Below are 27,800 nucleotides of genomic sequence, written 5' to 3'. Positions count from 1 at the left end.
TATTCTACCTATGGGTGTATTGTTGCTGGCTGAAGCTTCCCTAACAATTTTAGTCCATTTAGGAATCTTTGGCCGTGTGGTTTGAAGTGAGGCACGTGATTGCCCCTTATTGTCATGTGCGGCTAGGGTTTCACAATGAAGAGTGCCTCCTGAATTGACCATATTGCCCACGTAAGCTATTGGAACCGTGATGAATTCATTAGCCTTTAATTATGCATGTTGCTCCTTACCATTTAGTTCCCTATCGTTTGAAACCATGTTATTTTCCAAGTTTATTTCCCTCATAACTCTTGGCGTAATTTCCTCTATAATATTTGGGTTTATCTTCTCCATAATGGTCGGTTTGATTGTGCCTTGACTGTTTATGGCATTTAAAGCCATCATTGAGTTCATTACTCCCATCATTGAGTCTGTTACTCCTTCATTAATTTCACGTTCCACGCGGGTATTGGATCGGGTAGGAGCCATCGCTGGTACATCTGCAGTTTGTGGAGGTTGGTGGACCGTTTGCTGTTGACGGGGTGGGTTTGGTGCCTCCTTCCTTGGTTGCTTTCTCTGCCTTTGACCCCTAGCCCGTAGCTAGTCACCATAGGGAAGCTCTTCCCCCTTTCTGCCTCTCAGTCCTGAGCACACCTTCGCATCATGTCCTAGCAATCCACATCGAAAACACAATCCCAGCAGCCTCTCGTATTGAAAGGCCACCCACACCGTATCTCCCTCTGGACTGAGGATTGGTGCCCTGCGATGAATTGGTTTATCCAATGGCATGTCAACTCTGACACTTAGAAATTTTGCTTGGTTTGCTGCTATGGCTTTGCAGTCAACCTCGATGACATTTCCAATTCCCCTCCCAATGTCTCTGCCAGCCTCCTCATTAATCAGGTCAAAAGGCAACTCCCATACTTGCACCCAAATTGGAATTGTTTTGAAACTCACCGAGAAAGCAATCATTCCTTTTTCCCACCGTCGCAACAGTAGGATGTGGTTTTCGAAACTCCACGGTCCATTATTCATAACCCACTTCAGTTGGCTCTCCATGGCAAATTTGAATTGGAACAACCCATCCCCTACCTCCGTAATCGTCATATCCTTCCCCATCTTCCATACAGACCGAAGAAGGATTTTCGCAGCTCTGAAATTTATATTTTTTGTCGTATGGAATCTTCCCAATAGACTAAGTGAATAGTCCTTTAATGTTTTCTCCCGATTTTCTGCATGTACTGTAATCACCTCGCCTTCTTCTGCCGTCAATGTAATCTTTTGTAAATGTTCAATAAAATTCGAGTCCATGTTTGAGTAAGGAAAAACAGGAACTAGGATGGTGAAAGAAAAAGAAAAAGAAAACCTACACCTTGCAGTGGAGGAGAAATTTTTTTTGTGACCTGCACTGTAGGGTAGGAAGAAAGAAATCCTACTCTTCGTGAGAAAGGATACTCCTAGCAAGAGGAGAAGAAAAAAGTTGAGAAGAAGGTTTTTTTCATTGCCATTCTTAAATTATAAGATCTATTTTTTTTTTTGAAATTAAAGTGTTTAATTTATTGGGCAAAACTTGGTTCTAGTGCTCTTATGCATTGGATTCGATACAATGCTAACACATGGCAAGTTTTGAATGTGTGTCCACGTTGTCTTGGGTCATAAGCTACGGAAAGTATGGGATATTAAAGGAAAACTATATTCCTAAACCAGGGGAAAGCCCTTCAAAGTGGACTTAATGAAAATTACCAAATTATTTATAAAAATGGCCATGTTAATTGTTTTTTTTTAATGAATCTACATCTTATAATCTAAGCCCTTTGGTTAATTAAAAAAAAAAAATAAACTTTTTATTTTTTAACTTTCCATATCACAACTTAATGGTAATTGCATCAACCTCGTTTTCTCTCTTGTGTAGGTTTCTAAAAAATGAAAAATAAATAAATAAAATCACTTAAAGAGCTAAATAGAATTTTTTGAAAAAAAAAAACAAAAAAAACAAAAAAACAAAACCAAAACAAAACAAAGAGATGAGGTACGGACGTTGTTTTCACGCAGACAAGAGACTATAGTGGTAAAAGATTAGTTAAAACGCTACGCGGATTTAACCCTGACGCTGTGCCATATAAAAGGGAAGGAAGGAAAAAAAAAAAAAAAAAAAACCCAATATTTTACATTTACGACAAATAAAAATTCTGAAGCTTTGTTTATGCAAGCAACTCCTCCAAACCCTTGTAATCATATATTCTTCCCCAATCTTCCACACTGCTCTGAGCCTCTGAGATCGTCGCTTTCACTTTCGGTATGTTCTTTCAAAACCCTAACACACACCCACTCACTCTCTCTCTCTCTCTCACTTTCTACGACTACTTTCTAACTTAGGTTTATTTCAATTTTTCTCATCAGATTAATCACAATATACTCTAATTTTATTCAATCCGAAACCTAATCCGCTTTCTGATTTTGAATCTTTTCCACAAATTTATACGCCTCGATTCATTACGATTCGATATTTATAGCAACACTACGAGTAGTCTGTGTAATTTATGGAATAATGGAGTTTGGATCCAAATTTGCACACCATTCATATACCTAGCGTTAATGCTCGTGACCCAATCGCCGTGGAACCAATCATATTGTGGAATGTTGATTTTGGTTTTTTTTGGCGTTGATGATTTATTAAGTTTTCTTTATTATATTTGATACATGTTGTGTTTTGATGTTGCGTTATGCTCTCTATATTTCAGTTTTCAGTCGCGTCTTCGTCTTTGTCTTCATATTATTGGCCAAGAGAGTTAAACTGAAGGATGTTCAGTTCAAACCGTAAGTGTTCGTCAACTAAGTTTTTATGTCATCCTTGAATCAATGTGTTTTGTTATCCTAAAATTCATGTTCTTGGATCTTATGTTATCGCTTCTGTTATCTTATATTTACTTTTGGCTTGTGGGAAATCAACTCTTACTGGGGAGCTTGTATTTGATTGGATTAAATTTCATTTCAATGTTATTGATATGTTAGTGCATGTGTTTTGTCCACGAGTCTAATTTGTTTAAAGCTTTTCCTTTTCTCTTTGTCACTTATTATTAGTATTATTATTTTGTGTTTTTATTTAATTTTATATGCCTCAGTGTTTGGTTAATATGCGTATTTATATCTGTTTAATTAGATTTTTCTGGAGGCTTTTATATCTGATCCTAGTTTTATTTGTTTTTTTTTTTTTACATTTTTTATGCTTTTGTGCCATTATGAGTAGGTCTTTGAGGTTCCTAGAAAAATTATACTTGCAGATATTAGGGGCTTTTCTTGATTCTGTCATTTTGGTGGTGTATCGGGAGTGTCATTTAAGTAGGATGCATGGTCACTTCATTTGGGGTGCCGTACTCGTGTCGTAATGGTGTCCTATCTGCTGTATCATGTTATAATTTTTCAAAAATTACTCATGTTGCTGTATTGTACTTGTAGCCGTGTACTAGTTTAAATTTCAACTACAATTATGCAAATGGAAAATTTTTTTTGCTCTCAAAATTATATCTCATCTTTACTTCTTTAATAATTTTGTTGAGCTCTTTTTCCACTGCACATCTTCAGAATTGTATGTAATGACCTATAGGTTTTGTTCTCTGGGCTTCTTTTTGGAGGGAAATTAATTAGTGCTTATTCATAAAACAGCTTTTGGGCAGTCTTCTAGTAGCCCATTTGGGTCCCCATCAGTCTTTGGGCAGACCAGCAATGCAAGTAACAATCCGTTTGCTCCAAAACCCTTTGGTACTTCAACACCTTTTGGTTCACAAACTGGGGGTTCTTTATTTGGGGGTACATCAACTGGAGTTTTTGGTGCAACAACCCAACCGTCTTCACCGTTCTCTTCCACCACTGCCTTTGGTGCTTCATCATCACCGGCGTTTGGAAGTACAATGTCTGGTTTTGGAGCATCTTCTACTCCTGCTTTCGGTAGTTCATCATCAGCATTCGGTGGTATGTCTAACAGTTGTTTTTTACTTGTCCAATTAGTTGCTTATTCGTTCTCATACAGTTAACTGATTGTTTGGTTTTGATTTAATTGCTGAGAAAGATGGTTTTTGCTGATTATTTCCTGATGTATCATGTCTCTCAGCATCCTATGATCATATATTTGTAGTGTGTGAATTGTGTGATAACTGGTTACCTGTGCATATTTAGATTTTCTTTTGTTATATTCAAATGCTATTTCAGAGTCTTGAGTATCCATGGAAGAGAAAGCTGTGCTTGAGCTGAAGTATGGATATTGTTTTCTGTATGAAGTGGGTGTATTCTTTATACTTTTTTTTTTTTTGATAATCTGATTACAAACTGGAAAACTAAGCATTATTCCTGATACACTGATTTGATATGCATTGGTCTAGATAAATTTTTTTTTTTAAAAGTTTGTTGGATAGAGAATTGTAAGTTCCTCACTTGCTTTGTAGTATATCATGTCTCTCGTACTTCTCTCCTTGCTAGACAAGTTATATGTCAGCTTTATGGTTTTTATTGTATTATTTGGTCATTTTTTTCTATCTTGAATGTGCATAATTACTTTTTTTTTTTATAAGTAAATATAATGGAATTACTTTGGAAGGCAATTATATGATATAAGGGTATGAAGAGATGAGGGAAAGGAATTTTTTATTATTGGTAAGTTATAGGTGCACCTGGTAGATCTTAAACCCATGGCCTCATCCTCCACCTTGCTCTTATAGGGGTTGGAGCTGCCATTTGAGCTAGAGCTCATTGGTAAGTGATGAGGGAAAGGAATATCATAAAAAATATAATAAAAATTTATTTTTCGAAGAGGTAGCTTTTATTACTTTATTGCAGCTGCCCTTTCTATCATTTTGGCGTTGGTTGGTTTCACCTTTACAATTTGAACAGATCACTAAATAGTAACTAAGGCATTAATTGAATTTGCTTTTAGTTTATATTTATCGACTGTTGAGTAAATGGATGCTAGCCTTTTTTTTGTTTTTCTTTTTTCTCCCTGCACTCATATTTCTCCCTTCTTGACCACAAGAAGTACTTTAAATGATCATTCTCTGCAACTGACTATGTAGGTTAGATTATAGAGAAGCTAATAATATTTCTCTTAAGTAGGTGGATGTCTTAGATACAAAAGTACTTTTTATGTACTCAACTTGTTCACTTTTTTTCCTTTTAAGATTTTATCTGAACTGATAGCTCTCTCCTATTGCTATAGGGTCATCTGTTTTTGGCCAGAAGCCTGCTTTTGGAGGCTTTGGGTCCACTCCTACTCAAACAAGTCCCTTTGGAAGCACAAATCAACAATCACAGCCAGCATTTGGAAGTAGTATGTTTGGTTCCACCGCACCTTTTGGTGCGACAACTCAATCTGCATTTGGTGCAAGTAGTACTCCAGCTTTTGGGTCAACCAGCACTCCTGCATTTGGTGCTGCAAGCACCCCAGCCTTCGGTGCTACAAGCTCTCCAGCCTTTGGTTCAACAACAACTCCTGCATTTGGCAGCACAGGGACTGCATTTGGCGTGTCAAATGCTCCTGTATTTGGATCTGGCGGAGCATTTGGAGCTTCAAGCAGCCCTATATTTGGTTCCTCAAGCACACCTGCATTCGGTGCCTCAAGTGCTCCTGCATTTGGTGCCTCAAGTGCTCCTGCATTTGGTGCCTCAACTACTCCAGCTTTTGGTCAATCAAGTTCTGCATTTGGTGCTGCAAGCACTCCTGCTTTTGGGGCTTCTACTTCCCCGTCCTTTAGCTTTGGGTCCACTCCAGCTTTTGGTCAATCAAGTTCTGCATTTGGTAGCAGCCCATTTGGAAGCACAACTCCTTTTGGAGCCCAAAGTTCTCCATTTGGTGAGTTACTTTGTGACAAGCTCTTGTATTTCTGTGAAGAACTTTTGTTAGTCTTTATTTTGGTATTTTATTCAATACGTATTGAACTGTCTCCATATGAGCTGTTGTACAGGAGCACAAGCTACAACACCAGCATTTGGTGGCACTGGCATTGGGCAGTCACCTTTTGGGAGTCAACGTGGGGGAAGTAGAGTAGCTGCTTACACTCCAACAACTGAAGCAGACAGCGGTACTGGTGCACAGGCTGGTGGGAAATTAGAGTCAATATCAGCTATGCCTGTATACAAAGATAAAAGCCATGAGGAGCTGAGATGGGAGGACTATCAATTGGGAGATAAAGGTACATTTATGAAAATGTGTCAAAATTTTAAATTTTCTATGGTGCTTACTGCCAGTGACAATAACTCAAATGTTAACTTTGAAATTTCAGGTGGACCACACCCTGCTGGTCAGCCTTCTGGTGGGATAAGCTTTAGTTCATCTCCCTCCCCATCATTTGGCCAGACAGCTGCAAATCCTTTCTCTTCCTCAATGCCTTCCAATCCATTTGCACCAAAAAATTCCAGCATTGGTGGTTTAAATTTTGCAAGCTCACCTACTCCTCAGTTCAGTTCTTCACCTTTTAGTGCATCAACTTCACCCAGCCTTTTTGGATCAGCATCATTATCAACAACGACAAATACATTTGGTCTTAATTCATCTCCATCTATATTTGGTCAACCATCTCTCTTTAATTCTGGTTCAGCTCAGACAACAAATCCAGCATTTACTAGTAACACTCAGTCATCCCCTTTATTCCAATCCTCTCCACCAATCGGGCAGACGAGCTCCACATTTGGACAATCTTCATTTGGGCAAACTACAAATTCACCCTTTGGTCAAGGACTTGGTCCTTCCTCCACAGGATTTAACACTTTTCCAAGCACTCCTTCACTTAGTTTCAGTCAACCAAATGTGAGTAATTCTTTAAATTATTTGAATGCCTTCTTATTATGTCATTTTTTGAGCTTCTTGTTCCAAATGTTTTACTTAGGAATTTGTGCGAAGTACTTATTTTTCAAATTTGTCCTCAAACTTTTTACTTTGTTATGTAAAATATGCTTGAGTAGGAGCTGAAGAAGCTAATAATATTTTTTTTCTTTGAAACTTATAAGTTATACCATAGTCTTTATAAACCATGATTACTACTTTTTTTTTTTTTAAATAATAATAAATAAAGGTGGCCGGTGACAATTCATTGATTTGTATCTGACTTCTCAATATGTTGCACATGCAATTATTTTATGAATTTGCTAGTCTAAGTTCTTATTTATACAGCCTCCTGTCTCTGTGAACATGTAATTTTGTGCTCCTGTCATCAGTGTTGAATTTTGATGCTTTAGGTAATATTGATTCTTGAGCAATATATTTTTTTAACTGTGTCTTCACCTGTAGCCCTCTTTTTCAATGCCTTTTCAACCGGCTCAGCCTGCTCAGACAGCTAGCACTTTTAACCTTAGTAATTATGGTCAGACACAACCAGGTAACTTCAGTTTGTACTGTTTTTCTACGTTAATTTTTTTCTAAATAATAGACCTTGAGGTTTTTATTTGATGGTATGCTAACTTAATTGCTTTTCTGCCTTTGTAGCTGGTGGAAGTATCTTTGCTGGATCATCAGGCACTTTGGGTCAAAGTAACATTGGACAATTGTATGCCACTTCTGTAGTTACTGCTTTATGCATTTACTATCATTGAAAATCCATGCATACAAAGCACATGGATTTGTGTCAAAAACGCATCCACACCCAATAACACTTGTGTTTCCATTCAGATTAGAGAGAAGTGTTTGATTGATACAACCCAAATTCAGCTTACATGAATTTTAAAGTGGCAGAGATTTTAGGATGAAGAAAACTGTATTTGGTGAAGATGCTTTAAAAAAAATAAAAAATTTGAAGTCTCATATGTCACCGAAATACTGATATGACTGGTTTGGGTAATTATTTATTTGGGTTTGGTTAATGGCTGCCCTTAGGGCATTTGTTAATGGACTATTTTAGGAAAGTTTTGATTCCCCTTTTATGGGAAATTTAAAAAGTTGTAAAAAAAAATTAGCTTCTTTTTTCTTTTCCCATTAAAAGTTTCTAAAAATATTTTTTAAACCAATGCTCTTAGGGCATCTGTTAATTTTTCCCTATTTATAAAAGAAGTGGTTTGTTTGGGTTGTTACCTACTCCACATTGCCTGAATTGCTGCATCTGGTTTGTCACTTCTTGTGTGGGAGTCTTTACTCTGTTTTACTATGTCCATCTCTTGGATTAACATATATGGTTTGTTCTTAATAACTCTATGGACACACAAAATTGACATTTTCCCCCATCAATTAATGATTTGCACTGTCATGCTCATCTTAACAGCTCTGCTACCCAGAGCTCTGCAGTTGTACAACCAGTACCTGCTACAAATCCATTTGGAACACTCCCTGCATTGCCTCAAATGTCAATTGGTCGAGTTGGAACCGCACCTTCAATTCAATACGGAATTTCTTCCTTGCCGGTAATATGACTGTCCTCACTTTGCTTTTTTGAATTTGAATTGGTATAATTTTGAGGTGAGTATGAACATGGTATTGATAATGCTTTCTATCAGGTTGTTGATAAACCTGCTCCTGTCCGAATATCATCCTTATTGACTTCTCGACACCTGTCACAAAGGCGGATTAGGTTGCCTGCAAGGAAATATCATACTAAGAATGATGGGCCGAAGGTGAGAATGATGCTTCTGTTAAACTTAATCTTTGTTTTAAAACGATTATAACGTAGCTATGCAGTGTGTTATGTTAATTGGTACTTTTTGTATACAGGTTCCATTCTTTAGCGATGATGAAGAGACACCCAGCAGCACACCAAAGGCAGATGCTCTTTTCATTCCCAGGGAAAATCCAAGATCACTGGTCATTCGTCCCATAGAGCAGTGGCCTATGAGAGCTAGTGTTGAGAGAGCATCACCATTGAAGGAATCCACTTCGGTGCATGAGAATGGTAACTTGTTAATAGCATTTAAACTCTTTATTCTGCTTTATGCTTGTCCCATAGTGTTAATCCTCATCCTTGGCCCCCTTCTGTCTGCATGTCTCTCTCGTATGCTTTACTTTACAAAGGTGGAATCAAAGTTGAGAACAATTTATGGGTGTGTATAATGACTTTATGACAGCAATGCCAGGAATCATTGGGCATTATTCTCTCCCCCCTGTTAAGATTTTTGTCTTAGCAGGAATATTCGGATGTTTTTTTTTTTTTTTTGTAATCCTCTCCTATCAGATTCTGGGATTTTTGTTGTTCACTGAACAAGTCAAGGCTAAATAGTTTTTGGCTGACTCTTTTAAATACAATGTTGATTCAGGGAAAGTTTCTGAAGAGGTAGGCGCTCCTTTTCAAGGTGGCTCCATCTCTGAGGATAAGGATAGTAAGTATATGTTTCTTTATGACTTTGTCTCAACTAGTAATTCCTTATGACTTAATTTTGTATGCAATTCTCTCTTTCTATGTCAATAATGCTTTTTTTATTCTATGTCAACAGCAACCAAATTCCCGTTGGCTGTTGAAGCTAAGTTACAGCAGAGGGCTATTCAGGAAGAAACTGAAAAAGCCGTGAAGAGCTCAGGGAGGAAAGGAATAAGGGAATTGAATGGTTTATTTAGCTCTGTCAATTATGATTCAGCTTCTTCAAGGCGCATTGGTAATGGTAAGGAAAGGGCTCTAATTATTTTCCAATGAATCTGAAGATTTTATCTTGGAATGTTAGAGGTTTGAATGAGAAGGAGTCCTATTCTTTAGATTAGAATAGCTGCCATAGGACTTCATAATCTCATTTTCTCTAAGAGTATTCATTTGGGGAAATTTAAGATCTCAGTGTTCAATATGGAAGTCTTGTGTAAGAAAGAAATAATATCGTATGAATTACTGATCTGAGAATTTAAAGATAGTTTGTGTAAAGGCGATGAATAATTTGTTAGGTTATAACTTGAGTTGAGACATGTAATTAATGTGTTTTTGGTCGAATACTAGCTTTAATTTGGACACTAATTTGTCTTAATCTGTGAAATTATTGCAGAAAGTTCAGTTGAAAATGGTTTTGCCAAGGAACAGGTTCATAATCTCAAAGTCAATCAGAAACCAAATGGGGTTCATGAAGATCATTCTGTTCAAAAAGGGGATTCTTATATGACACTCAGTGGACACAGAGCTGGTGAGGCTGCCATTGTGTATGAGCATGGGGCTGACATTGAGGCACTAATGCCAAAGCTCCGACGTTCTGATTACTACACTGAGCCTCGAATCCAAGAACTAGCAGCGAAGGAAAGGGCTGAGCCAGGGTTCTGCCGTCATGTCAGGGATTTTGTGGTTGGACGTCATGGCTATGGCAGCATCAAATTCCTGGGCGAGACAGATGTGCGGCGGCTTGATCTGGAGGCTCTTGTTCAGTTTAACAATCGCGAGGTGATCGTATACATGGATGACAGCAAGAAACCTCCCATTGGACAAGGCCTAAATAAGCCTGCTGAGGTAACACTTCTTAACATAAAATGCTTTGACAAGAAAACTGGACAGCAGTATACGGAAGGGCCAAAGATTGAAAAGTACAAGGAGATGCTCAAGAGGAAGGCTGAGGACCAAGGTGCCGAGTTTGTGTCTTATGACCCCATCAAAGGAGAGTGGAAGTTCAGAGTCAGTCACTTCTGATTGCATGCTGGGAGATGAAGATGATTGGGATATTTGTTCGCTGACAAGAAAGCGCCAGCATCAATGTGTTTCATATCTGATTTTGGGAGAAGATGATTGTATTAATGCATTATGGGTTTTGTCCTGAAAGAGGATTGATTTAGTTTTTTCTTTTCCTGTATAGAATTCACCAAATTGTGCTATATCAATGCGTCACGTGCCCTTTTTTGTGTTGTGGGTTTTACAATTTTTGTTCAGTTTTTTCTAGGCTCGAATGGGCTTTGTATTTGATGTTCAGTCATTTTGATATGTTATTTTAGTTTTCTTTCTATTAGCTTTTTATTGTGGTGAAATATATTCATTCAATGGACAGAATTTGCATCTGAAATTTGGTCATTGGAGTCCAAAATTTCATGTAAAAGCTTTTACTTAAAAAAAGAAGTACGTGCTATGTTAGAATGTACAGAGAATAAATGAGTCCGCAAGGTTACCCCTTGTATGTGGAATTGTTTTGATTATCGAAGTTGCGTTAAGGAGCCAAGCTCTGCACTGAACATCCACAACCAAGGCCAACGGTATGTTCTTTTTTTTTCTTTTAAAAGTCCGGGGCTATTGCTGCACCGGTATGGTAAATCAGGGTATGATTCATGCGTGGCAATTTTATGATTTACGAATGAGATTCTTCATGTGGACCAGAAAGCAAATTTTTGGGTAGACTTGTTGGCAGTGAGTCCAAAGGAGAACGCCTGGAGCTTAAGATCAGCTTCCATCATTTTGTACTGTGGGGTGTCATGCTTATGGCATCAATGAGATAGAGATAGAGATGTACATAAACTAGTGACTGCTTGTAAATATCAGTGTGGTAACAATGTGATGAGTTGTGTGTATTAATTAGTGACTACTTGTAAATATCAGCATGGTAACGGAATGAGAGGTGCTACGTCCACAATATTTTTACAATATTTTCACAACAAATTATAGGTGGTTAGTTATTATTGGTTCAAATTTGAACTTAACACTAAGATTACTTTTTTGCTCCAACACTAACAACCAGTAACAACCTGCCACTTAAGATTTGTTGTAAAAATGTTGTGGACATATCATTTCTCTAACAGAATAGCCACCCTTAATTTTTTCCCCCTCCTTGTAATGGAAGGAAAAACCACATGTGATGCGATTGTGCAGGCCTACGAGGAAGTAAACTGAAGTAAAGACCCATTGATGCATTGGGATTTAGATTTGTTAGCTATTGCACCGCACCGTACAATACCTCCTTTAATGTGAGAGACAAAGGTTAAAAATATAGAAGTTAAAAGATTAAAAAAATGTGAGAGATGAAGGTTAAAAAAAAATAGGAGTTAAAAAGATTAAAAAGAAAAAAATTGGTCCAAGGGTTAAGATTCTAAAGTGTTTTTGATCTAGACCCTTTAATGTGATATTGTATTGTATCGGATCTCAATCCAATGTATTAGACTATACTAATGCATTTTCATGAATTTTTAGGTGCAAAATGTGTTTGGGTGATTGATAACAATGAGAAAAAAACTTTTTAGTAGAGATATTTAAACAACAGTTTTTCACATAAATTTAAAGAAGATTGATTTTGATTACATAAATTTGATATTTTTGTCAATTTACATAGATACTTTCATTATTATCAATTACATATGCACACAAGACAAACAAGAATGACAATCAATTATGCCAATAAAAAAAATAATTATTTATGTCTTGATTTGGGGATAAATAGCAATTATTACCGATGCAATAAAATTTTAAAGATTTAAAATCTATAAAAATGTATAAGAAAATAAAAAAAGTGTTAAGAGGCTAACCATGGGCCTGAAGTTTGGAAATAGAGTTTGGGATTCATAGGTGGGCCTGTGCGAGGACAAAATGAAGATCCGAAAATCCAAAGTCACACACACATATATAAAAAGGGCTTCAACGAATTCTTGATTTGTATTGGTTGCTAGGGTTAGGGTTAGGGTTGTGAGGAGGAGGCGTTGAGAGTTGAGACCTAGGAAGAAGAAGAAGAGAGATGAAGACGATTGTATCTTCAGATACAATGGAGATCCCCGATGGGGTGAAGATAAAGGTGCACGCGAAGGTGATAGAGGTGGAGGGCCCACGCGGAAAGCTCACCCGCAATTTCAAGCACCTCAACCTCGATTTCCAGCTTCTGAAGGACGAGAGCACAGGGAAGAGGACGCTGAAGATAGAGGCCTGGTTCGGGTCTAGGAAAACCTCGGCGGCGATTCGGACCGCTCTGAGCCATGTGGAGAATCTCATCACCGGTGTGACCAAAGGGTACCGATACAAAATGAGATTTGTGTATGCCCATTTCCCCATTAACGCCTCCATCACCAACTCCAATCGCTCCATCGAGATCCGAAACTTTCTCGGCGAGAAAAAGGTCCCTTTTCTTTCACACAAACACTCTTTGCCTTTGATTTGCTTTGCTTTGTTTTGTTTATATGTGTATATATGGTGTGTCAGGTTCGGAAAGTGGATATGCTTGAGGGCGTGACAATTCTTCGATCTGAGAAGGTGAAGGATGAGCTCGTTTTGGATGGAAATGATATCGAGCTTGTTTCACGCTCAGCTGCTCTTATCAACCAAGTATGTTACTATGGACTCTAATTACTATCAATGTATGTTTGTGTTTGTGTTTAGTCATGTGATATCACTCTCAAAATATTGTCTTGTTTTGTTTTGATTAACAGAAATGCCACGTTAAGAACAAAGATATCCGCAAGTTTCTTGACGGCATCTATGTGAGTGAGAAAGACACAATTGCTGAGGAAGATTGATTATTACAACCTAGTTATTTTGTTTTTAATAAGCAATGGATGTAGTGCTACATGGTTTTTGGATTATCAAATTTTGGATTCTTTTACCTTCTTTGATTATGTCATTCTGCTTTGCTGGATTTTTAATTTTTTGCCTTATTAATATGAGTTAGTGTTGATTGAATGGTTTTTCATCTTGTACAAATCTACAATTGTGTCTATGCCTCTTAGTATTTATGTTGCATACTTTTGAGTAGAAATTCTTATTTTGGAGCAGAGTTTGGTCTTCTAAAACAAACTCTGTGGATAGTGGATCTGAATTTGACCTACCACGCCAAATAATGGGCTAATATTACTACATGGCGGTGGTGGCCAGACTTATTGTTCACATAGTTATCATCTTGTTCACGTGTGAGTTGAATAGTTGATTAAGTGATCGAGTCCACCATGCCAACAGCTATGGTGATTCGGTGGTATTGTCTGGTTGTCCTAGAACTTGGTTTGAATACCCCTTATCCACTTATTTTAGGCAAAACATAGTGAACAAGTCCTACATCAATAGGTAGCATGTTAACCTGCTTTTCTATCTGTTGTGTCAAGATTTCATAATAAGGCTCCTTTAGTCCTTAAGGTGTGTGCTAACTCTCAACTTTCAGTAATTCAAGATCCCTACAATAGTAATCATAAATGTCAACTTGATGACTTGATAACAGTTAGAATTGTATTTTGAATTTGATGACTTAAGGAAAAAAGTTCAAACTTTTATAGTTTGAAGCTCACACTCTGAATGTACGTTTTCTTTGGCTGGACCCCCAATGGAGTAGTTGATTTCTGTGATTGGGTAGATAAATGCCAACTTTTAGTTATTGAATTTGTTGTCAATGGATGTCTAGAATCAGTTAAATTACCATTGGAGTAGGTTATCAAACTAGGCATGGGTGTGTTTGAATTTCTAAGACGCATTATGTGATAGCTTCAGATGCTGATATTGCCTAAAACTTTAATGATTTTTGTGTGTGATATGTGCTTGATCTTGATCCATGTTTGAGTCCATGCTAAGTCATCCTGATTCGATCTTTAATTCTAAAAAGGATGGTTCAAGAAGTCATCCATGTATGGTAAAACCTGAATCTATCTCCCTTTACTCCGAATCATGACTGATTGTTTACTTTTTGTGCATTGATGGCATGGAACTTATCAGTTATCATCCATTCAAGATTATCCAAATTTATACCACCGCGTACTCTTGGTGCGGTGGTCGCTTCCCAAGCATTTATACTTGTGGGGTGTTGGGGGCTAGGGTTCAAGTCTTTAGGGGAGGGCTTTACACATATACACTTAAAAAAAGATTACCCAAATTTATTGGTTTTTTACTTAACCAATAATTTGGAGGTACGAGACAAGGTTTCTTTTTCTTTTTAAAATTATTACATGGTATACAACAAGTTTAAGTTTTGGTGTCAAATTCATGCAAATCTTGTGTCTTTGAAAAATTGTGGAACTGTTTCTTTGCTTACAAGTGAGGGACTGTTTCTTTGCTTACAAGTGAGGGACAAGGATTTGAACCCAAGTTCTACATATAGAGAAAACCTGGGTAATGTCTTCGAATCATAAGGTTCTTCGTGAATATATGTAGAATTAATTTCTTTATTTTTTAAAAGAAAAGTCTTTAATACTATCAATTATTTTTGACTTTAAAGTGAGGGAGAAGGAAATGTTTAAATCAATAATCTCGACTCCATAAGGTATACATGCTAGCCCCTTTTGATTGTGTAAATCATGATTGTATAAAATGATTTACGATCATTTATAATGAATATTTATGGATTGAATATATGTTCAAAAATAAAAGCTGACAATTCTTACTCATCTCACACTAGATTGGTAAAGAGTTCTGGTAAATGCAATTGGTAGTTTTTAAGAGTTTATTGATGCCTTCATGCTGAAGAGTGTGTAACAAACGCTGCCCAAAGCAAAATAGCTTTGAGTTACTTCATGTTACTAAAAAGCTAAGCTCTCGGAAGATTTTTAGTATCATTGTTTAAAATGATGTGAGAAATGTGATTTAAAAAATATGTTCAAAAATAAAAGCTGACAATTCTTACTCATCTCACACTAGATTGGTAAAGAGTTCTGGTAAATGCAATTGGTAGTTTTTAGGAGTTTATTGATGCCTTCATGCTGAAGAGTGTGTAACAAACGCTGCCCAAAGCAAAATAGCTTTGAGTTACTTCATGTTACTAAAAAGCTATGCTCTCGGAGATTTTTAGTATCATTGTTTAAAATGATGTGAGAAATGTGATTTAAAAAATATTGTTTAAAATGATGTGGAAATTGAGGTTTAAAAAGTGTTGTGAAAATAGTGTTCATAGTATTCTTAAAGCAAAAAATGTGTTCAGTATCATATTTCAAATAATGTGTTTGGTATGTTTGTGTTTTTTTTTTTAAAGCTGACAAGTGGGCCTTGATTGGAATAGAAGAAGGAAGCTTTGTGTTGTATAATCAAGTGGATCATATGGTTTTCAACATATTTATAGAAGTGTTATTAATCAATGTTAATTGAAAATTGAAAGTTGAAAATTAGTAAGAGGAGTTTTTTAAATTCAGTGTTTAAACATTCAAAAATAAGTAACATAACTCAAACACTCCTCTAAAAAAACACCCTAACCAAACGTATTGTCTTTTTTAGAACAATAGTTTTTAGTGTTTAAAAAATGAAAATTGTGGTTCGGAATCACATACCGAATAGGATGAAAGTTTGTGTAACAAAAACACATCCAAAGCAAATTAGCTTTGAGTCACTTCGGAGGCTCGCCTCCCAATATAATCAACTAAATTCAGGTCCATTTTTCATGTTCGCTTAAATAATAATCTACTAGCAATCCTTTTTTTTTCTTCTTAAGAGTTTTTACTTTTTAAAATCCCAATCATCTATTATAAAATAAGTAAAGTGATTCATCAATATATTAAAATAGATATTAAATTGTCAAGTGACTTGTAGTTAAACTGATTGCATTCTCATGTTGTTTTCAATTCAATAGAGATATCTAGAATTCAAATCTCTTTATTTTGAGTATTGAATTATCATTTAAAGAAAAAAACCCAAAGTAATACCAGTAATTAATGTTTGTTTGAATTATTGTTAATATATGTTAAAATATTGATTTACTCGTTTCACAATAAAAAAAAATTAAATTACTCTTTGAGAATGCTGTTCTTGGAAACAATAAGAAGGTATGTCGAAAGACCTTAATTTGAAGAAAAGTTTGCGTTATTGCAGCCCCCACGGCCATGCTTACTTGTTTCTTCCCAGCTTACGTCGAACGTCCAAAGATACAAGGTGCCATGAACTTTCCACCATTCATAAAGCGTCAACTTTTTGAGCAAAACATTATAAAAGAAGAGAATGACGTTTCAGAAAAATAATAACCAAATTGACCGTTGTTTATATTCCACTTAACAGAGTACAAAACAAAGGGATGAATAAAAAGAATATCTGACATTCCTTTGCAGTGTAATGTTGTAGAGTTGATCGCTACAGCAACCAAACTTTAAAAAAAAAAAAAAAAAAAAAATTAAGGAGTACACTCTCAGTACAGCAACCTAAATTCCTTTTTTCATTTGTGTTAAAATCCCTTTTCCTCTTCCTGTCTGTGTTTGTTTCTTAAAAAAAAAAAAAAAAACCTTCTTGTTTATGTTAGGATAATCTATCTAGTCTGCCTATCCTTCCCAACATAGCACGTCACTCGCGCTTAAAGATAATTCACTGCTAGCTAAGATGACTCACCTTTTGTGCATGATTAGTTTAATTTGCTTTCTGCCATTAATAAAGTGTGTCAAATCTTGTATCCCAGAATGTTGATTTAGACCATATAACCAATTACAAGTAGTTCTATTGTGATTAGCGTTTCGTGCAAATATGACCAATAATTTTATCATGTCCTAATGAAATGATATTGGTTATGGGGTGGGTAGCTCACCATGTGGGACTTGCTTAGTTGATCTTATACTATGTATGTCTTATCCAAGCGAAAGTAGTGAAGACTGTTTGCTGGTATTTGCCATAGTGCATTTTATTTACAGTGCAAAGTGGGATTTCCTCAAAATTTAAAAGGAAAAATGCCATTCCATCTATTGCAGTTCTTTATGTAGATTCCCTTTTAATTCTCTTCCATTTTGCTTAATAATTGCTATATCTCTCAGTTTTATTTTTAAGGCTGCACCGTGAACCTTTACAAAGCTATAAAAGTAGCAGTGGTTAACCACCAAACCTTGCTGGCAATGCTTTTGATACAGTTGTCATATGCAGGCATGGCCTTATAAGCAAGGCTGCCTTCAATGAGGGAATGAGTCCTCTGGTGCTCAATGCTTACGGGCAAGCTATTGCTACGATCGTTTTGGTACCCTTTGCATTTCTATTGGAAAGGTTGGTATTCCTTTCTGTACATGGTTTTAGCTGTCAATCTTTTCCTGCCATTATTGGCCTCAACTTCCAAAAGTATAGTAACTTTAACTTTTCCCAAATAAAAATTGAAAATGTAACTCATGCTGAGTATAGGTTCTAATATGCTTCCTCATCATGTTATTCTATAGGATGACACATTGTTCGCTGTCGTTGGGCCTCTTCTGCAAGATCTTCCTTGCTGCTTTATGTGGGTGAGTACACAAAGAACTTTGCAATAAGCAGCAAAAGTGTGTATCATAATGTTGGCTTAGTATTTTGAAAGAACTTCTGAGGCCTTAAGGAGTTTTTTTTCTTGAAAATTAAAAAAAAAAATGCAATTTGGATTTTTATTTTGGGGTGATTTAGAAGCAACTTCATAAATCTAGCTAGCCACAACACCAAAAAGAAAAAAAATGTCAAGACCTTTTGAAGGAATTTAAGATATGTAGCCCATTAATCATCCTTAAGACTGTAGTTTGCAAGCCAATCTAGACCTGGTGATAGGTAACCTAATGCCTCCGATGATTAAGAAGAATTATGCACATCTTGCTCAACTACCTTAATCAGCTTGTCTACTTTTTCCCTTTTTCTTTTTGGTCTGAAACTTTTCCAACTTGAAGATTATTGAAATGTAGACCTGCAGCGAGCCTGGATTTCTACTATATGGCCCGTCGTTATACCTCGGCCACATATGGCACTGCGATGCTTAATACCATCCCAGTAGTCACATTTATTTTCTCTGTTCTGCTGAGGTGAGGCAAAAATTTTGCTTTCCATCTATATTGAATTTCATTTATATGCAAGTATACAGCTAGTATTCAAGAGAGAAGAATACTATTTATTTATAAATCAATCTACAAGTTACATTTGCTTTGCCTTGCAATTTTTAACTGATCTTCGCAGAAGCTTGGTTGAAAATTATATAGCATGTGAACTGCCCCTCCTAATAACACATATATAAGTTATGACATACTTTTCTGACCATATTAAACTGTGTTATAAAGTCATATGGGTACAAATGCATAAATCAACCAATGGGCAAAGATATTGATTAAGAAACCATGTGGTTATCTGGTACTCCATTTTGTACTTTCATTATAGCTAGTAATAGTTAATTGGTTACATCTATCTTTTAGCTATCTTATTCTTTCCAGCATTTATCACAAAATTATTGAAAAACACAAAATGGTAGGATGGAGATTGTAGGTTGGAGCTCATTTTATGGTATATTAAAGATTGTCGGTATGTTCATAACTGTTGGAGGAGCCATACTACTTAGCTTCTACCGGGGTGGTCCTTTGAAAATCCCCCATGCTCCATGCCCTGGGGGAAGAAGCACTGAAACATCTCACGTTGGGGGTCATAAGAACTTGATTGTAGGCCCTGTGCTTATGTTTCTCTGTTCTGTAGCTTGGTCATTATGGCTCATCATGCAACCAAAGCTTCTTACGCAATATCCTGCCAAGCTAAAGCTGTCCGCTCTGCAGTGTCTCCTCAGTTCTGTGCAATCCACTGTCATAGCAGCTGCCTTGCAGCGGAACTTTAACTCATGGAAGATAGGATGGGATATTCAACTTGCTTCCCTAGCGTATTGTGTATGTCTTGGCTCTTTGCTTCGTTATATTTTTTTGCTTTGTCAAAATATCTTTTTCCTCATAATTTTCTTTATGGTTGTTGGATTAATGCATGTCTTGCTTGTTATATATGAAGGGTATTCTAGTTACTGGATTCACATACGGGTTGCAAGTTTGGTGTATAGAGAAGAAAGGGCCATTTTATGTGGCCATATTTTCTCCACTTTCATTGCTTATAACAACTATCTTCTCTGCTCTAGTATGGTCTGAGCAGTTAAGTTGGGGAAGGTTTGCCTCCAGTTAATTTGAACGTAGCTTTACAAGAACAATTTAAAAAGCAGTACTTAATTTTTCTTCTTTTGTGTTATTGTTAGCTAATTTCATGCCATTCATGTTCTTATTAACAGTCTATTGGGTGGCATTATGGTGGTTGGAGGTCTTTATTCTGTCCTGTGGGGAAGGAGCAAGGAGTACTATCAACTAATGCTCAAAAGCGAACCTCCCAGTGAGAAGGGCCAAGGTATTGAAAGAGACTGACCAATTTAGGCTGATCACATTGTTTTCCATCCACACACATGCGTGTATGTTAAATATTGGTTTTCCATGTTATGTAGAGTACTGAACTAGTGATTGAAGATATGATTGTTTTTCTTTTCTTATAATTTATTCTAAAATTCCCGCCCCTGTTTTGCATGCTCATCCTACTTAGTATTTTTCAAAAAATTATTCATTGCATAGTTCAGGTTTCTCTGACCCTCTAAAATCTTTCCACAAGTTAATGGTCTTGCAGCAGTATTACTGTGGCACATGATTTTCAGGGATATTGCCATGTTGGTTTATCTTTTGAAAAACACGAGAGTGATTTCCCGGTAGCATTTTGACCTTGAAATGAAATAACACGCTGCATTAGCAATTTGTAAGGCAAGTTGAAACAAAAAATTTTACCTGCCAATGTTTCCTTCAGTAAAAGGCTTGAATTTTTATTTATTTATTTATTTTTTTTAGAGTAAAGAATATATTGAATGAAAGAGGAAGAACAAACTCCATCTATTCCTTGAGCTATCAAGACCGAGCTTAGAATCAAAGAGATTGTGATCCTACTGCCATATTACAACTGGAAGCCCTATGGGCGATGGATTAAGGCCCTGTGATTCTTCTGAAGAGATGTTGAGAATGCTGCAACAGTGTGATCTATCCACTTGCTGAAGTTGCCTTCATTCTTGAGAAACTGATGGGCCACGGTGAGTTGGATCAGGCAATCTGAGCAATGGGGCATTCATTAAAAAATTGTTCAAAAGTGCTACAGCAACAACTCGAGTCTTCGATAGATAGTCTAGTGCTCAAAACTGTACAAGTTGGTAGCACATTTAATGTCAATCATGCCATCTTCCACTAAAGCTAAAGTTTACATGTTCCACTTATTACCATGTTGATACTTAATGGGACAATTTTGTAGATTAAATTAAGAGAGAAGGTACTATTAGAATAAACCTGCAGTCAGACTAACTGAAGAACACACTGTCCACTTCACAATCAGAAACTCCTTCCTTATATCTAAAACACAGCACAAACGTATCAACACTGCAAGCAGTCTGTTAGACAGTCAGGATTGAAGTTATAGGTATTGGACATATTTCTAAAATGATTTAACTGATGAAATCAAGCTATAAACAACACTAACTATTGATAAATTATCGATTTTTTCAAAAGTTTAAATTATTAAGAAATGGTAAATATAATCATTTAATCATAATTCTAACACTTTCTTTCATGCTGAAACTCCCTCTTAATAAGTGAGTTTCAACACATGGGTTTTTAACATTCTAAATGGGAGGAATAAATTCAGGACTCTGATATTATGGTAAATTACTGATCAATATATATATATATATATATATATATATATATATATTATATCTAAAAGCTAAAGCATAGTATTTATTGTTGTTACGCTTCTGTTGAGCCACATCAGTAGCCACGAAATCCACTTATTTTCTATATTTTCTTTTTTCTATTTAAACTTTTCTTCCTCCCTATTCTAAATTTTTTTTTTAAAAAAAATCTTCTTCTCCCTATTAATTCACATCTACTATTACATTTTTTCCAACATTTTCCCTCCCTTTTTGTCTCTTTATCCCCCTACTCTCAACTTTACCGTTTACACTTTCTTCTTCTTTCTTATATTTTGAATCTTCTTCTCCCCATTTCATTTTGTATAGATTTGATATCATTTTCCTCATTTAGTCCATATTTTTCCCCCCACAAAACTGTGAGTATTCTCTCTCTCTCTCTCTCTGGATTTTTGTTCTTTCTTTTTTAATATGTGTTTTGGTATTGTGTTTTTTCCCCTAATTTCTAATTAGAAAGTCTTTTCTTTCCCTTTTTATAGCTTTGGTTGAATTTTGGTTTGGGTTAATAAGTTTCTTTTGGAAATATGAATTTGAATATGCCTACCAATTGTTTGAGTAATAGATTATTATAAAGTCTATTTTTTATTCCTTTAGTTTCATTTTAATTTTGGCTAACATAATATTGTAATTTTGTGTTGAGTTTTGAGTATTATGATAATTTCCTTATTCCTTAAGAGATGAGAAAATGAATAATAAATTAGAAACTTATAAAGTTTAGTTGTATATCAAGAAAATATAATACACTACAATAGAAGTTAGAAGAATATGGTTCACCTTTAAAAAAATTAATCAAACACACAAAAGATAATAAAATGATATATTTGTAGAGATAAAAAAGATTTAAAAAAAAAAAAACCTTGTAAAAATCTTTTAAAAAAATAGACAATACTTAAAGTAATGATTACTTTTTATATATTACACTTTATTTCATAATATTTATATTCTCATGCATCGTGTGGGTCTACGGCTAGTTGTAATAAAAGGTTAAGCTATTAGGAAGTGGTAAATTTAATCATAGTTCAAACAAATATAAATTGAGGTAAAATTACAACAAAGCAAGCTAAATTACCTACGTATCAATCTTTTATGAGGGCTTTCCAAGATCAATAAGTGCTGAACTGTTCCTTCTGCAAGGAATAAAATGTGCTAAAGGTGTGTTGAACTGTTCCTTCTGTAGGAAGTTCACTCAAAAGCAGTACAGCTCCTTTAACTAGACATTCCATAATAAAATTTCTCTATAGAAATCACAAAATTAAAGAAATAGGAAATATTAATTGGGAAAAGAGAGTGTCTGATAGGTTGACTTCTGTTTCAAGTGTGGTACTATGCTTTTCAAGCATACTGGTAGTGTGATAATGCATTCCACTTGCTATTATTGAAATGTCGTTCTTCCCATATGAGGCTTAAAAAAATGATTCTTTGCGTGCGTTTGCGTAGAAATGAAGTTGCGTTTTTGGTTGGGTCTCACGGCACTGTTCATAACCCAGTCAAACTTGTGAAAACGCAAATTTCTAGGTAAATCTTGGGTCCCACAGCACTATTCATAACTTAAAAATTATTTTGCTACAGTGTTTTCAACAATAAATTTTCAATTTTCAGCAAAATAAGCGGTATCTAAACAGTCCCTTTGAAGAGGTGGCTGAGGTTGCCTGTCCACTACTACTTATACCAGATGAACATCAAGAGGAAATGCATTACGAATAGCCATGAAGTCCTTTGCTTCTTATGGGGCAATGGCAATAGTCCAGTTAGCGTATGGTGGAGCAAATATCCTAACGAAAATTGCTCTTGAAAAGGGACTCAATCAACTTGTCTTTGTGGTTTACAGGCATATACTTGCCATGCTTTTGTTAGGTCCCTTTGCTTATGTACTTGAAAGGTTAGTTATCCTTCTTATGGTCAGTCTTCAGTGATGTGTGTGTGTGCGTGCACCATTTTTTCCCCTATTGAGATGTAAGCTAATCACTAGAAAGGCATATGGTCAGTGATCATATGCCTTTTAGGCTCATGACTAGTTGCTGGAGCATTTGAGAAAAAAAAAAATTATTTATTTTCTTCTTGCAAAGCAGGAAAAATAGGCCTCCACTCTCATTCTCTGTGATTGCAAAGATTTTTTTGCTTTCGTCACTTGGGACAACCATCCATCTTAATGTTTACTATGCTGGTTTAGCATACACTTCTCCAACAGTTGCAAGTGCCTTAAGTAATGTTATCCCTAGTTTGACCTTCCTCATAGCAGTAATACTCAGGTATTATCTCAGCTTCCCTCATATAAAATGCAGTTACCTTCTTTACTAGTTCACCAGATGCCCTTCATTTGATTTTATATCTCTAATTTAGGATGGAGACATTGAACATAGCAAGTGTTAGAGGTCAAGCTAAGGTGCTGGGTACACTGATTTGCATTGGTGGGGCACTTACTTTTACCTTCTGGAAGGGAAGATATCTTTTCAAAGGCTTTGTGCACAGGCCTCTGATAATCATCTGTAGCACCAACAGTTGTGAGTTGAGCCATGGCAAGGATAACTGGATTAAGGGTGCTGCACTTATTCTGACAAGTCACATAGCATGGAGTTTATGGCTGATTCTGCAGGTGATGTACCATATATTTTCAAATGATGGCAATATATCATGTATGAAAAAATTCCTTTCTTTGTTCATATTTTTTCCCCAAATTTGGTCTATTTATTCTCAGGCTGTGGTCTACAAAGTCTACCCAGCTAGATTATCGCTGAACACTTTGATTTGCTTCTTTGCATCGTTGCAATCTTTTTTTCTTGCCCTGTTTTTTGCAAGAAATCTAGACTTATGGAAGCTGGAGTGGAACATGCAGCTATTAACCATCCTCTACAGTGTGAGTGTTTACTCTTACAAATGCGTGTCTTTCATGGAATTTGATACCTTTGAAAGTAAAACATTATAGTCTTCATCTCTTCCTGCTTACTTTTGTAATAGGGAGTGGTGATCTCAGCTTTAGTCTACTACTTGCAAACATGGTGTATCAGTAATAAGGGACCAGTTTTTGCAGCAATGTTTAGTCCACTACTCTTAATTGTTGTGGGACTATTCTCGGCAATTGCTTTTGCAGAGAGACTACGCGTGGGCAGGTGGGCTATAGATAGAACACATTCTTTCTGCCACTTGCAAGTCATTGGTTTCTGATTCTCCTATCATAAAAATTTGCTTATCACAATCCAGTTGTAGCTTTCTATCACAATTTTCTGTTTTCTGCTACATGTCACAATTGTTAGTAAATAATAGAACCTCACAAACAATCTGGCATTGTGTGTATTAATTGTCCATATTGCTAGGGAGGAAATGAGGAACTAAACTACTTTCTTTTGTATATTTGGTGTTGCCCAGCTTGGTAGGAGCGTCTCTCATCATTGCAGGCCTTTACTGTGTACTTTGGGCAAAAAGGACAGAAATTCTTGTCATTGCGCAGCCAGACGATGAAAAAGGATTTGATGATGACAAAATGGAAGAGATTTCCATCAATGAGACTCAGATGAATTCTGTCACAAATGAAACAAAATGAAATACACCTTTATCGGAAAATAAATACAAATATATAGGTGTTTTTCATTTCCCTTGTAAAACAGATTAGATGTTTTACTTTTCATTTGATTGTCAGAACAACCATTCTTATCATTTCGTTTGCAAGCAAAGGTTGTAAACCTGCAACATCACTTTATGAAGTACTTCAGGAATTCGCAACTGGATTGGAACTTTCATCATTAGTAATCCTGGATGCCACTAGTTATATGAACTGAACAGAATGATATGTACAAAAGAGAGAGAGCACATTGTTGCTATTTCAAGTTTAGAAGCAGGGAGTGCAACATGTGAAACAAATTTATACTCTGAAGGATAAAGAGATGCAAAGTGATTATAATCACAGAACATACAACATTTCATTTGGTAGAGAAGGGACCTGACACACGTTGAGACATGAATATTACGTACCCCAATCAATTAATGCCATTTTCTGCTTCTCTACTGTGGCATGTATTAAAGTCTTTTAAGATTTTCAAACCATTAGCAAAAATCTCCAAGATTTGTCCCATTTTCCGCAGTATAGAGGTTTCATAAGATTCCTCCCTACCAAATTGACATCCCGAATTTGACAAATTAGCAAGCATAATTTCTTCATTAAGATATCAGTTACCGAAAAAATCAAAATACCAGTATTCTCACCACCGCACACCCTTGGTGCGATAATCACTTCACAAGTATAAGTGCTTGTGAGGTGTGAAGGGTAAGGCCGGAGTTCAAGTTTTCAGGAGGGAGTTTCATAGTTCACACACATATACACTTAGATTAGGCTAGAGTAGAATTATATCTTGTATAAAATAAAATAAAAATAAAATACCAGAATCCACTTTTTAAGCATCAAGAACATATGCTTGAGGTTGACAATTCATTCTAATTAATATATACGTTTACAAAACAACTCTTCCAATGTTCATTACCTTGAATTCCTCCTCCAATGGTATTTCTTACCCTAATTAACTCAAATGCGCTAATACAATTACTAGCCTTATCACACGTGATTTACGCATGGGATGAGGCTTTTTTTTTTTTTTTTTTTTTGGCTAGTGTCATAATATCCCCCCTTTTTATTTTTTTATTGGGATAAGTTTGCTTTGAAGACATGGATTAGTAGGAGAGTGTCGTATTTTGTAAGCATTTTAAGTGGAGTTGATATATTTTTATCAGGTTGTCCTCAAGTTTTTTCCCTGTTAAACTAAGGTTTAGGGGTTGTTTCTGAACCACATAAAAGTTCAGTCCAAAAAGGGGAACCCTCTTATAAATAGTATAGATATTAAGAGTTAAAACTAGTTGCATGACAACGCGATGCGTGGGAATATATAATTTTTTGGATGAATTGCAAATAATACCTCTAAAGTTTATGGGTGTTTGAATTTTACACTCTGAAGTTTCAGAGTTTGAATTTTACAACCTAAAGTTTGTGGGTGTTTGGATTTTACACCCTGAAGCTTAAGAATTTAGATTTTACCTCCTAAATTTTAAGGGTGTTTGGATTTTATTCACTAAAGTTTGAGAGTGTTTGGACAAAAGTGGACTGAAATAGACCAGAATTACCAAACTAGACCGAATGCCGAAACGTAATATTATTAAACATAACTCAAAATAATAATAATACTAATAATAATAATAAAGTGATGTAAAACCATATTCTATTATAAGTAATGTATTCGAATGCGATGGAAATGATTTGTTATAGAAATAACATCAATCAAATTTGTTATCACATTAATATTTTTAACTAAATTATTATGCATGTGTTTGTGATTCTATGTGCTTGTTAAAGGTTTCATTAAAGTTGGATTCAGCACCATGTAGAGAAAGTTTGTACACCATAAAAAAAAGAATATTAGGAAAACCACTTGCATGTAATATTTTATACAAAAAGAAAAGAAAGGAAAAAAAAAACCCCCTTTGTTAAGACACATGGTTGAAAATGACATATGATTCTCTAAGTAGAAGCAAAACTGGACCCTTTAACCTGGCCTGGAATAACATTAGCATACGGAAATGAATATAGTGGTGGTATGAGATTTTTTTTTTTCAGATGAGTATTAAACTAAAAAAAAATAAATGGTGTCTTTGCCCCAGGTGTTTTTATGACATGTATTTTCTATTATAAGTTGCATTTAGGTTTAAGAATATGTAAAGTCATAATAGTGAAAAATGATGGTCATATCATGATTGGTAAGTTATAATTAGTGTTGAAAATGAGTAAAGATATAATGCATTATTGCATAAATAAATATTTATAAGTTACATTTAGGTTTTATTAAAGTTGGATTCGGCACCATCTAGAGAATGTTTGTACACCATAAAAAAAGAATATTAGGAAAACCACTTGCATTTAATATTTTATACAAAAAGAAAAAAAAAAGGGGAAAAAAAAACCCCTTTGTTAAGACACATGGTTGAAAATGACATGATTCTCAAAGTAGAAGCAAATCTGGACCCTTTAACGTGGCCTGGAATAACATTAGCACAAGGAAATTAATATAGTGGTGGAATGAGATTTTTTTTTTTTTTTTTCCAGATGAGTATTAAACTAAAAATAAATAAATAGTGTCTCTGCCCCAAGTGTTTGTATGACATGTATTTTCTATTATAAGTTACATTTAGGTTTAAGAATATGTAAAGTCTTAATAGTTAAAAATGACTGTCATATCATGATTGATAAGTTATAATAATTAGTTTTGAAAATGAGTAAAGATATAATGCATTATTGCATAAATAAATATTTATAAGTTACATTTAGGTTTTATTAAAGTTGGATTCGGCACCATGTAGAGAATGTTTGTACACCATAAAAAAAGAATATTAGGAAAACCACTTGCATGTAATATTTTATACAAAAAGAAAAGAAAGGGAAAAAAAAACCCCAAAATGACATGATTCACTAAGTAGAAGCAAAACTGGACCCTTTAACCTGGCCTAGAATAACATTAGCATATGAAAATGAATATAGTGGTGGAATGAGATTTTTTTTTTCTAGATGAGTATTAAACTAAAAA

At 35.4% G+C, this 27,800-nt stretch overlaps 5 protein-coding genes across 5 annotated transcripts; 4 read left to right on the top strand and 1 right to left on the bottom strand.

Moving 5' to 3' along the window:
- Positions 1 to 579: 579 nt before the first annotated feature.
- Positions 580 to 1,290, bottom strand: LOC142623729 (uncharacterized protein At4g02000-like). The gene has a single exon (XM_075797182.1). The coding sequence runs from the start codon at positions 1,288 to 1,290 to the stop codon at positions 580 to 582; it is 711 nt and encodes a 236-aa protein (XP_075653297.1).
- Positions 1,291 to 2,133: 843 nt separating this feature from the next.
- Positions 2,134 to 10,854, top strand: LOC142643005 (nuclear pore complex protein NUP98A). The gene is made up of 14 exons (XM_075817524.1): positions 2,134 to 2,275; positions 2,721 to 2,796; positions 3,643 to 3,948; positions 5,186 to 5,818; positions 5,931 to 6,158; positions 6,249 to 6,772; positions 7,253 to 7,340; positions 7,448 to 7,508; positions 8,217 to 8,355; positions 8,449 to 8,565; positions 8,663 to 8,840; positions 9,202 to 9,264; positions 9,379 to 9,543; positions 9,913 to 10,854. Exons 2-14 carry the CDS (start codon positions 2,781 to 2,783, stop codon positions 10,539 to 10,541), a joined length of 3,147 nt encoding a protein of 1,048 aa, XP_075673639.1. The 5' UTR covers positions 2,134 to 2,275; positions 2,721 to 2,780; the 3' UTR covers positions 10,542 to 10,854.
- A 1,519-nt stretch (positions 10,855 to 12,373) lies between these two features.
- LOC142621576 (large ribosomal subunit protein uL6) lies at positions 12,374 to 13,501 on the top strand. The gene is made up of 3 exons (XM_075794868.1): positions 12,374 to 12,936; positions 13,020 to 13,142; positions 13,247 to 13,501. Exons 1-3 carry the CDS (start codon positions 12,562 to 12,564, stop codon positions 13,331 to 13,333), a joined length of 585 nt encoding a protein of 194 aa, XP_075650983.1. The 5' UTR covers positions 12,374 to 12,561; the 3' UTR covers positions 13,334 to 13,501.
- A 3,019-nt stretch (positions 13,502 to 16,520) lies between these two features.
- On the top strand, positions 16,521 to 19,302 carry LOC142623720 (WAT1-related protein At5g07050-like). The gene is made up of 5 exons (XM_075797174.1): positions 16,521 to 16,546; positions 17,622 to 17,738; positions 17,906 to 17,968; positions 18,392 to 18,508; positions 19,167 to 19,302. Exons 1-5 carry the CDS (start codon positions 16,521 to 16,523, stop codon positions 19,300 to 19,302), a joined length of 459 nt encoding a protein of 152 aa, XP_075653289.1.
- Positions 19,303 to 22,865: 3,563 nt separating this feature from the next.
- LOC142621903 (WAT1-related protein At5g64700-like) lies at positions 22,866 to 24,958 on the top strand. The gene is made up of 6 exons (XM_075795275.1): positions 22,866 to 23,119; positions 23,310 to 23,489; positions 23,581 to 23,833; positions 23,936 to 24,094; positions 24,196 to 24,347; positions 24,604 to 24,958. Exons 1-6 carry the CDS (start codon positions 22,947 to 22,949, stop codon positions 24,776 to 24,778), a joined length of 1,092 nt encoding a protein of 363 aa, XP_075651390.1. The 5' UTR covers positions 22,866 to 22,946; the 3' UTR covers positions 24,779 to 24,958.
- The last annotated feature ends 2,842 nt before the right edge of the window (positions 24,959 to 27,800 follow it).

The sequence above is a fragment of the Castanea sativa genome, chromosome 1 (genome assembly GCF_040712315.1).
Source record: "Castanea sativa cultivar Marrone di Chiusa Pesio chromosome 1, ASM4071231v1".
NCBI lineage: Eukaryota > Viridiplantae > Streptophyta > Magnoliopsida > Fagales > Fagaceae > Castanea > Castanea sativa.
The sequence above is the reverse complement of the archived record's forward strand: the minus strand, read 5'-3'. Positions and strand labels throughout refer to the sequence as shown.

Coding starts and splice junctions, on each gene's coding strand:
- LOC142623729 (XM_075797182.1), bottom strand. CDS start 1,290: ATGGACTCGAATTTTATTGAACATTTACAAAAGATTACATTGACGGCA.
- LOC142621576 (XM_075794868.1), top strand. CDS start 12,562: ATGAAGACGATTGTATCTTCAGATACAATGGAGATCCCCGATGGGGTG. Junction 12,937..13,019: donor ACTTTCTCGGCGAGAAAAAG/GTCCCTTTTCTT, acceptor ATGGTGTGTCAG/GTTCGGAAAGTGGATATGCT. Junction 13,143..13,246: donor CAGCTGCTCTTATCAACCAA/GTATGTTACTAT, acceptor TTTGATTAACAG/AAATGCCACGTTAAGAACAA.
- LOC142643005 (XM_075817524.1), top strand. Junction 3,949..5,185: donor TTCATCATCAGCATTCGGTG/GTATGTCTAACA, acceptor CTATTGCTATAG/GGTCATCTGTTTTTGGCCAG. Junction 8,566..8,662: donor CTAAGAATGATGGGCCGAAG/GTGAGAATGATG, acceptor TTTTGTATACAG/GTTCCATTCTTTAGCGATGA.
- LOC142623720 (XM_075797174.1), top strand. CDS start 16,521: ATGCTGTTCTTGGAAACAATAAGAAG. Junction 16,547..17,621: donor TTCTTGGAAACAATAAGAAG/GTATGTCGAAAG, acceptor TGTCATATGCAG/GCATGGCCTTATAAGCAAGG. Junction 17,739..17,905: donor TTTGCATTTCTATTGGAAAG/GTTGGTATTCCT, acceptor GTTATTCTATAG/GATGACACATTGTTCGCTGT.
- LOC142621903 (XM_075795275.1), top strand. CDS start 22,947: ATGAAGTCCTTTGCTTCTTATGGGGCAATGGCAATAGTCCAGTTAGCG. Junction 23,490..23,580: donor CTCATAGCAGTAATACTCAG/GTATTATCTCAG, acceptor TCTCTAATTTAG/GATGGAGACATTGAACATAG. Junction 24,095..24,195: donor TATTAACCATCCTCTACAGT/GTGAGTGTTTAC, acceptor CTTTTGTAATAG/GGAGTGGTGATCTCAGCTTT.